Here is a 12304-nt window from a genome sequence, read left to right on the forward strand (position 1 = left end):
ATAGGTATTTTAGAGAAATTGCAAGGAAAGGCAATGTGTCAGTGAGTACAGCTTCTTACACAATCCAAAGGAACTTGGAAAATGCAGGAAACTCTGATAGGTACAAAATCCATAACTGAATCAGAAGACACGATTCTTAGGGTCAACAGCTTGCAGGATATGTGCCTCATAGAAAAGTGGTTGAAGTTAGCAAGTGTTGCTTTCAACTGTGAAATTTTGGGCTGCAAGATTGACAGGTTGAGTGGCAGTAAGAAAGTCATTGCTAAAATTACAAAATAAGAAAAAGAGTCTTAACTGGGACAGGAACAACCACCAATCTCATTATAGTCTGATATTAAAACATAGAACAAAGTAACTATTGGGGATATGGATACTGCACAGCTGTTTAGCTGTGCTTGAAGCTGTTGTCCTATAAGGCATCTATCATACAACCTGCTGATTCTCAGAAATATGTGCTTTGATTCTGTTGTGGCTATGGGTCTGCTAGACCTGTGTCTGTCAAAGTTTTCTTCAGTTTCCAAGTTCTTTTTGATGGTATAGGAAACTACTCACTAACAATTTGGCTTTCTTTATAAGGTCTTTAAATTTTTGACCTGCACATTTCAGAGAAATGATGGTCAATCTTCCTTTTAAATGAACTCTGAAAATTATAATATTTTTCCGTTTTTAGTAACCTTGTATTTTTTTTTAACCTCTAGCAATTTACCACTTAACTTTGTAACATTTCACATTATTTACTGGACTTGAACTGCCTAATTTTCAATAAAAAGTAGAAAACTGGGGATGTTCTACAACTTTTGTCCGGTAGTGTAAAAAAAAAATCACCTAGTGCTTAGGCTCTCTAAAACTTCACATTCCAGCCAAGGTTCACTGTACTGTGACCTTGCAAAACTTTTGTTAACACTAGAATTACCAGAGCCTATGAAAAAATGTATAGATCTGTCCCACCTTAAATTGCTTCTCACCTTTCCGTCAGCGGCTTTTGTCCTAAATGTGTTGATAAGCAGCAAGCAGTCTGCTATCACATCCCCCACCGGCACACAGTTTTCTCAGCTCAAGTCTGTTTACCTGCATGTCAGTTGCTTGGAGTTGTATAGAGTGAAAAGTCAATCAAAATCACACCTTTTATAAATACTATATCGTTATTTGGAACACATGCATTTCATGTGTGCTCCGTGTCTACACCGATCTACTGTATGTAAACACATTGTTAAAAAAGAAACTTTTTCATCTTTTATTAATAATTGACAAAATGTAGACATGAAGTTTATAATGTGTGAAGCTTGAAGTCCAAATATCAAAGAAACACTTTCACAAAAGGTACAAATATAACAGAAGAAGTGCGCTTTTATTCAAAAATATAACTGCAGAAAAACAACACATTGACACACATTTACTACAACTGCTTCAGTGGCGTAGCGGTGTCAACTGTTGATTGGTAATCAAAGCTTCATGGGTTCAATTCCGTTTTGAGAAGTGAACTTCTCTTATTCTTACTATTTTAGAATAAAAACATACATTTGATTTCAGTCTGTAACAGCCGCTGTAAATGTATGATACTCGTAAAGGTTAGTTTTGTTTTTTATTATTCAGCTTCATCCTCTCAGTCGCGTTCACGATCCTACTCTACCCGCCCCCCCTAATCTGACATGGATGTAGGGTAGGACCGTGAATGTTACTAAGAGGATGAAACTGAAAGGGCTGTTTGTGTAATGAAGGGCTGGAAATCAGCTTTATTTATAGAGTCAGAAGTAGGTAACATAATAAAAGGTTTTTATCAGAAGTCAAAAGGTAAGGTGAACAACTGGAAGAGTTTCAGATTTAGCCAGGCTACAAACATTTGACTGTTAGGCAGCATAGGATGATGTTCTATAGGATGACGTTGGAGATCAAGAAGAGGACGAGAGGGAGGGCAGAGCCAAGGATCAAATAGTGGAATTTGAAAAAGGAAGACTGCAAGATTGAGTTTAGGGAGAAGGTGAGACAGGCCTTTGGTGGTAGTAAGGAGTTACCAAATAGTTGGGAAACTATAGCAGAAGTAGTAAGGGTGATAACAAGAAGAGTGTTGACATCTGGACAGAGGAAGGAGGAAAAGGAAACTTGGTGGTGGAATGGGGAAGTACAGGAGAGTGTACAGAGGAAGAGGATGGCAAAGAATAAGTGGCATAGTCAGAGAGATGTAGAAAGTAGACAAGAGTACAAGAAGATAAGGCGCAAGGTGAAGAGAGAAGTGGCAAAGGCTAAAGAAAAGGCGTATGATGCGTTGTATGAAAGGTTGGACACTAAGGAGTGAGAAAAAGACCTGTACTGATTGGCTAGACAGAGGGATCTAGCTGGGACAGATGTGCAGCAGGTAAGGGTGATAAAGGATAAAGATGGAAACGTACTCACAAGTGAGGAGAGTGTGTTGAGCAGATGGAAAGATTACTTTGAGAGGCTGATGAATGAAGAGAACGAGAGAGAGAAGAGGTTGGATGATGTGGCGATAGTGAATCAGGAAGTGCAAAGGATTGCTGTTGGTTTAGATGACATACCTGTGGAAGCATGGAGGTGTTTAGGAGAAATGGCAGTGGAGTTTTTAACCAGATTGTTTAATGGAATCTTGGAAAGTGAAAGGATGCCTGAGGAGTGGAGAAGAAGTGTACTGGTGCCGATATTTAAGAATAAGGGGGATGTGCAGGACTGTAATAACTACAGGGGGATAAAATTGATGAGCCACAGCATGAAGTTATGGGAAAGAGTGGTGGAAGCTCAGTTAAGAAGTGAGGTGATGATTAGTGAGCAGCAGTATGCTTTCATGCCGGGAAAGAGCACCACAGATGTGTTGTTTGCTCTGAGGATGTTGATGGAAAAGTATAGAGAAGGCCAGAAGGAGTTCTAGTCTTTGTGGACCTGGAGAAAGCATATGACAGGGTGCCTCGATAGGAGCTGTAGTATTGTATGAGGAAGTCGGGAGTGTCAGAGAAGTACGTAAGAGTTGTACAGGATATGTACGAGGTAAGTATAACAGTGGTGCATTCAAGGTGGAAGTGGGATTACATAAGGGATCGGCTCTGAGCCCTTTCTTATTTGCAATGGTGATGGACAGGTTGACAGACGAGATTTAACAGGACTCCCCGTGGATTATAATGTTTGCTGATGACATTCTGATCTGTAACGATAGCAGGGAGCAGGTTAAGGAGACCCTGGAGAGGTGGAGATATGCTCTAGAGAGGAGAGAAATGAAGGTCAGTAGGAACAAGACAGAATACATATGTATAAATGAGAGGGAGAACAGTGGAATGGTAAGGATGCAAGGAGTAGAGTTGGCAAAGGTGGAGGAGTTTAAATACTTGGGATCAACAGTAAAGAGTAATGGGGATTGTGGAAGAGAGGTGAAAAAGAGAGTGCAGGCAGGGTGGAATAGGTGGAGAAGAGTGACAGGAGTAATTTGTGACAGATGGGTATCAGCAAGAGAAAAAGGGAAGGTCTACAGGATGCTAATGAGACCGGCTATGTTACATGAATTGGGGATGGTGGCACTGACTAGAAAGCAGGAAAAAGAGCAGGAGGTAGCAGAGTTAAAGATGCTAAGATTTGCACTGGGTGTGACGAGGATGGATAGGATTAGAAATGAGTACATTAGAGGGTCAGCTCAAGTTGTACAGTTGGGAGACAAAGTAAGAGAGGTGAGATTGTGCTGGTTTGGACATGTGCAGAGGAGAGATGCTGAGTATATTGGGAGAAGGATGCTAAGGATAGAACTGCCAGGGAAGAGGAAAAGAGGAAGACCTAAGAGAAGGTTTATGGATGTACTGAGAGAGGACATGCAGGTCAAGGGTGTAACAGAACAAGATGCACTGGACAGAAAGATATGGAAGAAGATGATCCGCTGTGGCAACCCTTAACAGGAGCAGCCGAAAGAAGAAGAAGAAGAAGACAAAGATTTGACTGCAGTGCCATAACATAAAAACACTAGAAAAAAAGTAGTAAATTAAAATTGGGCTACGTAATGTATTATTTGAGACAGCTTTTATTTGGCTCTGCATGTGAGTCATAATGTATTTTATTAGGCTGCTATTTATAGATGTGTGTCTGTTAGTTATCTGGGATTTATGTTCTGAGATGTATACATCAAACAAGGACCTTGTTCCATTTCATGTTCTGATCTGCATTGCTGGATGTAGATAATGTAATAGTATCCTTCACCTTTCAAAATGTTATGATAATCATTACATAACAGGCACATGGTTAAAAAGTTAAACTTTGGCCTTGAAGCAGAAATACTAGACTCATTTTGCAATGGTACAAAGCTAGAGGGAAGAGCTGCAGTCAGTATGCTATTTTTCTCTTTACTTCTTCCATCATGTGACACCATCTTGATACTACTCACTTTTTCAACATTGTCACCCCTTATGTCTGCCTGTAATCAGCTGTGCATCAGTGTTCTTTCCCAAATACCACTGATTATTTTTCAGTCCATGCACCTCAATAATATAAAAACTTATCCATAATCATTAAAACAACTGAATCCACCTCCAGCTTTTAAACAACTGCCAAGTCCACGACAAGTTAAAAAAAAAAACAGGAACAGATATATAACCAAGAACAGATCTAAGCAAGTCTGATGATGGATAAATGTAGTCACATTTATGTGCTTAGGGAGCACCTTAATGGCTCTGTTGAGGTAAGAGGTTCCACTCCAAGACAAGAGAGGACACTAACCACTTCTACCCTTTTGTCTGCAACTGTGAGAGGCAAAACCTGGCTGATCTATGACCCTTCCCTGGGCTCCTGAAGCCCTGCCCCTTTTATTTATGGCCAGCTACTATAAATTCAGCCCCTGATATGAACACTGCATTCAATCTGAGGGACCTGTTAGAGGGAGAAAGACTGATTCAATTTAAAGAGAATGAGAATGAAAGAAAGAGGCAATTGCAGTTTACGTTTCTTTTATCAATTATCATTTTTCATTTAAAGGAAATTGCCATTTTGGTACTCCAATCCTTGCTCCTGTGTCCAAGTCATCACTGACAATAGCATTTAACCCAATAAATATACTTGGTTTAGTTTTTCTTGTATATTGCTGTGTGAATCACTTTATTTGTAAGGCTAAAATCCTTACATTTAATGTGACATCACCATAAAAATAAATAAAAAAATTAAAATACTTAAGCAGATACTGTCTCCTATTTAAAATCTGCAGTGGTGCTCTGATTTCTAGCATCCTGTACCTGTGATTTGTAAATTACCTTGAATATATGTACTACATATGCTAAACCAATAAAATAAATGTATATTTAAACATGAAATGTTATGTATTTATCCTATTGATTAAAAGAAACAGTTCCATTTTATTCCAAAGTTTTTCTCCATTTTAATTTGTCTGGTAATTAATATTAGCCTTTTAATTTTAAATTATTAGTACTTATTACAATAACAAAGAGTAGCAGACATGGGTACAAATAAAAATTGTGTGCTTTTGAAAAAGAAACAAAGGAGAGAAAAAACCTATTTAAAAATACCAGGCTAGCTAAACAGCTCAATTTCATGCTTCATTTAAATGTATTAGGGGAAAAAACAATACATGTATGGATTTTTCTACATTTACTGAACGAGAGCAGCAGCAAGGTATTATTTTTTTAAATTGTCTAAATGTAAGATACTTATTGATAAGCTGGCTGTAGTGAATATTAGCAGTCACAGTAACACAAAGGCTTTTAATGGCCTCTAATGGCCTGGTTTTATTTTCGAATTGTGAATATAGTGTATTAGGGTTGAATCTTCTTGCTTGTGTATTCTTGATATATATTTAAAAATAATATAAAATATTTTTAAAATAAAGAAGCCAGCCAAATTGAAGTTTGCATAATGAAGCACATTATTTTGAGGACATCTGTGCATAAAGTGCCTGAAAAAGGACATGGCCATTGTTTATTACTGTTTGGTAATGACAAAATATATGGAATACCATTTGTGCAAAAATGAACTTATGTAATAAATAGTCCCATGCATAAATACAGCTATATACAAATGAGTCAATAAATTGTGAAAAAAACATATAAGGTAAAAACATTCAGAGAGATGACAAAGAATAGTCCAATTCGAGCCAGTGGCTTGTTCTGGCTGAATCAGCATGTATTATTTTACCAGTCATTTCTCATGAACATTCGCCACTGTGTTTACATTGTCACACACGTGCGAGTAGAAGGCAGCTAAAGGGCCTGAGTAAGTGTAATGAAACATCTGACCAGGGGGCGGCGGAGCGCGCTGACTGTCTTTCTCAGTTCCCTACAGACCTTTCTCGGGAAATCCTGCAAGGTTCTGGCGCCTCAGAAGACGTCACTTCCGAAGCCGGCCCCTTTGCTGACGTCACTTCCGAAGCCGGCCCCTTTGTTGACATCACTTCTGGTTCCGGCCATTTTGATGACATCAGTTCCTCTCCAGGCCTTTAAAGCCTCCATCTTGGGCTACTATAGCCAGTTTTAGTTTGGACTCTGTGAAATGCACTTCGTATTTCTGATACAACAAACCCTTTTGCAGCTGGGAAAACAATATATGGGTGGCTGCCCCAAACCTTTATGATGTCTTTGGCATATTCTTATCACAACATGCATTTCAATAACCCATTTATTCACAGAAACCTGGTTTCAAAAATGCCATGTATACCCTTATTCCAGTTACAGAAACCCAGTTAACACAAACCGATTTCTCCATGAGTAACCTGGTTATGTGGCCACGTAAACCTTTAACAAGGTTGCACATATCCACCAGAAATGGATAGAAAACAGTGTACACATCTACAAAACTAATGCAGGGTGATTATATTATTCCTTCTTCTGATTTAAATAATCTGCCTCAATATATCAGAATTGTGAAATTTATGTTGATGAGCTGAACATAAACTGCTAAGCTTGGAAGCACAATCTCGGGAGACACAGGCTCCATGGTTGTCTTTGAATTCATGGCAGCCATTGACGATGTTTCATCTTTTTTAAGTGCATTACTTTAGAGCATTTTGCCAAAGCAGAACTCCATACGACTTTTGCATGTAAATGGGGGTTTTGAAGAAACCAAGTTTCTGTATTAACTGTGTTACTTATCATATCCCAGTTTTGTGTGTATATATAAACACACTGACCAAGAATGTATAACAAGGTCGTTAGGCTTTTAATGTGGAGTTAATTATCGTTTAATAAACACACCCATTGCATTCTGCAGTTACAATATGTTAAATTATCTCTATTTCATCAGCAAAACTAACTATAGCAAATCCTACTGCCTTGATGTCTTGCCAGTTTTAATGTGGGAAATTAGCACTTAAAGATCTTTGGTAGCCTAATTTCGACAATACGGGAAAAGTAATCAGCAGCATATAATTAACTCATAGGAATAGATTTAGACCATTGGACTAAATTTACATTGAATTGACATTTACACCATCATAAAAAGAGGCATTCTGAAATAAATAGCATTGGCATCAAATTCTATATTCGGAAAAGTCGCTTAGTCAAATAAAAATGGTCTTTAAAAAATAAGACAATTTGAAATAAAACCTATAATAATAATAAAATGTTGATATTGTATTTCATAAAACTTAAAAAAAACTGATGACACTTTATTTCATAATACTATGATTTTTGGGAAGATATGGAAAAGATGATCCGCTGTGGCAATCCCTAATGGAAGCAGCCGATCTGATTGTACGGGTGGTTACCTACCAGGTAACGCATGTGGTTGGTCTGGCAGTCGGCAAACATCCACCACAGGCCCTCTCAGTTGCGAGAAGCAGATCATAGAATGTTACATAGTTTACTGTCAAATAATACAAAGAGTATGCAACACGTGTTTCGCCCTTATTTGGGCTCATCAGGCATACACACTCCACTGCACCCCTTGCGGGGATCGAACCTCATACATCAGTGTCAGAAGCGAAGCCTCTTTACACTGCACCACGGCATGTAATTCATTATTTGACAGCCTAGAGATTGGAGTAATTACAATCATAGCATTCGTAGTTTGAGTCCTGATCTAACTGTATGGGTGGTTACCTACCAGGTAACGCATGTGGTTGGTCTTCCAGTCGTGGAGTGAGTATGCCTGATGAGCCCAAATAAGGACAAAACATGTGTTGCGTACTCTTTGCATTATTTCACAGTAAACTATGTGATATATATATATATATATATATATATATATATATATATATATATATATATATATATATATATATATATATATATATATATGCACTTTTGCTTTTGACCTTTTATTTCATAATTTTATTTATTTCATTTTGGCACAAATGGTATTTTATAAAAATGCAAAAGAGGCCTGAAAATAAAGTACAATGCATGTATTGTTGAAAATGATATGTATTGTTGAAAGAAACATATTCTCAGAAATTTAAATAAAACCTGTATATATTGTACAGTATTACATTTACTAAGGATGTGTATCTTACTATTGACAATGGCCTAAGCTATTTTCAAAAAAGTACTGATTATAATGTTTACTGATCATTACATTAAATATTTTTGCATTAAAGAAACTTGTTTATATTAATCCTAGTATAACACGAAATAACAAAGTACTATCCAGATGATTGCTTTTAATTACTTTAAAATATGATACCATGTGAGAAGCCGCTTCACTTGCAATGACCAGGTGTAACATCTGCATTAAACTGCAATTGATTACTCTATAGGGAAGTCCTTGTGTACTTTCCACTTATCTTTTTAACAGTAAACATTTACTTTGCTTGCTAGTGATTAGCAAGCAAATTCCAGTGATAAAGGTCCTTGATTTTGTTACATAATCTATCCTCGAACATATAGCAAGCCAGTGGAGGGACTTTCACCTGCCCTTTAACAATAAAATCACCTGTCATTTTTTTCAATTTATAGTTTTTACTCTGTTTTATTGTGGTTTGGTTACAATATATAATTCATTTTACTTCTTACAAAATGTATTGTTACTGTAAAGGATTTTTAAACTACAGGTAGGCAACTGTGATATTTATATTGTTGGTCTTTTACTTGTAGTTATAAGGACGTCATTGACCATGGTAAACACTTGCCTTAATTTGCAAAGTACTGAGTAAGAGTTGTGAGTGGCACAGCAAGCTAAATTTTTGGAACAAAAGGAGACATATTTGGAATTTCAAACCATGAAAAACCCGAGAAAAGGTTATAAAAAGCCAAACATTGGATGTGTTGTTTGCAGTCCTATGCTGTGATGCCATCAATCATGCAATTTGCAGTGAACTTCTAGGTGTGCATTTTTTGCCTAAAGTATGATAAATTCAATACAGTAGATATAGATATGGTCTACTTATTCCAGTACTTAGACACAAGCAGAATATGGTGTTCGGATTACGGGAAATCTTTCTCGGTAGTACTACAGCTAATCATAGTAGTTAAATTGACAACAGTTAGAAGCCACAGGAGGCATAAAAAATATTATTATTGCTGACACAGCGAGTGTATGAAACATCAACAGAGGACGGTAAGTAAATTTAAAATCTATATATTTTTAATCTCTCTTTCTCTCTTACCTGAGGTGGGGTGACCGTGTGGTCCATTCCTTACATTCTGTTTGCAAGCCTTGCGTTCTGGAACTCACTTTACTTTCAAATAACATCTCATCAACGTCCCAAAATAACTGGCGGATTTTCTGGGTGTTAACTTTGTCAAATTCCTACATGCACAAAAGAATAGTGAGAATGATAATTACATGTAAAATAGAAGCATTTTCCGTGTACATTTAAAACATTATTAACTTATTTCTACTTACATCATCTCTCCAAGAGTAAACTGAGCTTCTTTCTGTTGATAAACAAGTTGCATAACTGTGAATTTCAGACCAAGAATTGTTGAGATCTGTAAGTGTAGTCTGCCCACTGGATGTGTCCGAGGGTATTGAATCTTTTCTAAATTAAGAGTGAGAAAGAAAGTAATGTTCATACCCACACAGCAAAAAGAGAAACACATGAGACAATAGTTCCACTAACTATTAGATTTTGGGAGTGGAAACTACTGATAATGCTTAAAAGACATTTTCTTTACTGGCAATGCAAATAGAAGCTGAAAGCACACATTGACTAATTCTAAAAGTTAAAAGACTTATTTTTTTAATAATTTACTGTTGTAAAACTGTAGGAATAGTCATGAGTCTAGAATTGTCTACAAATAAAGCAAAAACCTAACCGGAAATCAAAGTCTAAACACAGGGAAAGTTCAGAAACCGAGAGTTAAAAACAAAGTACGTTGCTAATCAAAGATTTCTTTAACATTATCCACAATTTTGGATGTCACAGTCAATTTGATGTCAACTTTTATACTGTAGCATGAATGACCCTCTGAGACAATGCCCCTAGGAACCAATGGTTTAATCTTAACAATGAACTTGCAAAAAATTGGCACTCACGGAGAAAGCAAAATGCCATTGTGGCAACCATAAAAACATTAAAGAAAATGAACATGACTTAACTATTAAATATAGAAACCAAAAAAATATTCAATATAAATTCTCCAAGTAACAAACCCCCCTAAAACAAGAGAAGAGTGCTTCCTCTGAATGCCAACCATTGCATTTATTTGAGTGTGTAACATGAAATTCTTTTAATAATCGAAGGATATTAAGAGCGTGAGCAGTCTTCAGAACCAGATCCATGCCACTGAATGAGGTACTCGACAGTCGTCCCTTTCCAATGAGAATCCAAATCCTGTGAACTTATTATTCAACAGGAAGAATTGGCATGACTGACCAAAAATAAGGATTAAAAGGTTTTAATCTAGAAACATGTAACACATGATTCATTTTGAAATGTGTTAACGTATTGGGAACAGTGTGGATGTTTTAAAATATATTTAAAATGATATATGGATCTATGAACAACATAGCTAGTATATGGGACAGAACCCACACCTAAACTTAGGGGCTTTCTGACACTTAGTAGCTATCTGTAGGTTCTACTTAACCTGTTCCCATGTGTCTTCCACTTTAGAAAAGAAAGCATTCTGCTAGGCTAGGAAAAGCAAAAGACATAAATATAATATTTACTACAGCAGTTTTAGATCCAAGCAAACATTCAAAGGGACGCAATTCTGCTAAAGGGACAGATGTTCTCCATTAGTCTTAAAACTAAAAATTTTTACTCTTTCAATTTGGCCTTTGGATTTAGGGTGTAAATCTGAAGACAAATTTAAGGGGCAACCGATGTTATTACATAAGAATCTACAGAATTGAGGAACAAAGTGTAGTCCTCTGTCTGTAATGGCAGAGGTGGAAAAACTATGCAAACAGAAATAATGCAATATAAAAACATCAGCCAATTCTCTAACTCTAGGGGACATTTTTAATGGGCTGAAATGAGCACTCTTTAAAAACTGATCAGCAATTAAGAAAATATTGATTAGAAATGGAGTGATACATAAAAAATCATTAGTATGGGACTCCCAAGGTCTACTGTACTGACAATAGTGATGGATGGTAAAAGTACAATAGGAGTACCCATCGCTGTTTTTGCTCATGCACAAACATAAACAAGTACATACTCGTGAATATCTTTATGCATGTTTACCCAACAAAAATAACACTGTATGAGTTTGAAAGTGTGCTTGTCCCCTGGTGCTGAAATGTTTTAATAAAAGGCAGATTACCACACAGAAAGTTATTTCTTGGAATATCTTTAAACTCATATGATGGTGAAGAATCTTCTGATTTTTATAGCTTTGTGCTACTGGTATCAAACACTGATGATGTGTCATGATGACTGAAAAACCAAAATGGCATCACTCCAGGAATAACAAAATGGAGGGAAAAAAATGTAAAAAAAATCAATAACTAAAAACATTCTAAAAGGAAAATAAATGCATTTAAAGCCCCCAACATGAAATAATACATATAAAAGGAACTTAAAACAATATTCAAAAAATGCTGTGCAATATCATTTTCCAGTGGAAAACCCCATTAGGAGCTTGCACATTTGAAAGTTTTTGTATTTCTTCTTAGTGGAGATCATTATCACACTGGCTAGAAATGTTTACAAGCCACCAAATTGATCATAATAAAATTTTAATAAGAGAGCAAAAGCTTTTCAGTTCTTTTCTCCAGGTCTAAAAGAAATTGCAAAATGAAACTAACTGAAAAAGAGTGTCCAATGGTATGGTCTGGCATTGATTCTTCAAGCAGTTATATGATACATAAGGACTCTATGGCCAATAAATATTATACCTACTGTAAGTGCTGAGCGCCATCTAGTGTCTCCAGTCTTCCAAAACTAATGTAATAGCTAAGAGTTTACAATTCCCTATATTGTAAT

General features: G+C 36.4%; 1 protein-coding gene across 2 annotated transcripts in view; it reads right to left on the bottom strand.

Annotated features, from left to right (window-relative positions):
• The window catches only part of fam149a (family with sequence similarity 149 member A), a 107268-nt gene that overhangs the window by 53688 nt on the left and 41276 nt on the right, over positions 1-12304 (bottom strand). For both annotated transcript variants that reach the window (XM_039750966.1, XM_039750967.1), the window contains exons 3-4: positions 9775-9910; positions 9536-9678 (exon numbers count right to left, since the gene is read on the bottom strand). In XM_039750966.1, the coding sequence (XP_039606900.1) occupies positions 9536-9678; positions 9775-9910 (279 nt within the window). The remainder of the gene's footprint in view (positions 1-9535; positions 9679-9774; positions 9911-12304) is intronic.

Source organism: Polypterus senegalus, chromosome 4 (assembly GCF_016835505.1).
Source record: "Polypterus senegalus isolate Bchr_013 chromosome 4, ASM1683550v1, whole genome shotgun sequence".
Classification (NCBI taxonomy): Eukaryota; Metazoa; Chordata; class Cladistia; order Polypteriformes; family Polypteridae; genus Polypterus; species Polypterus senegalus.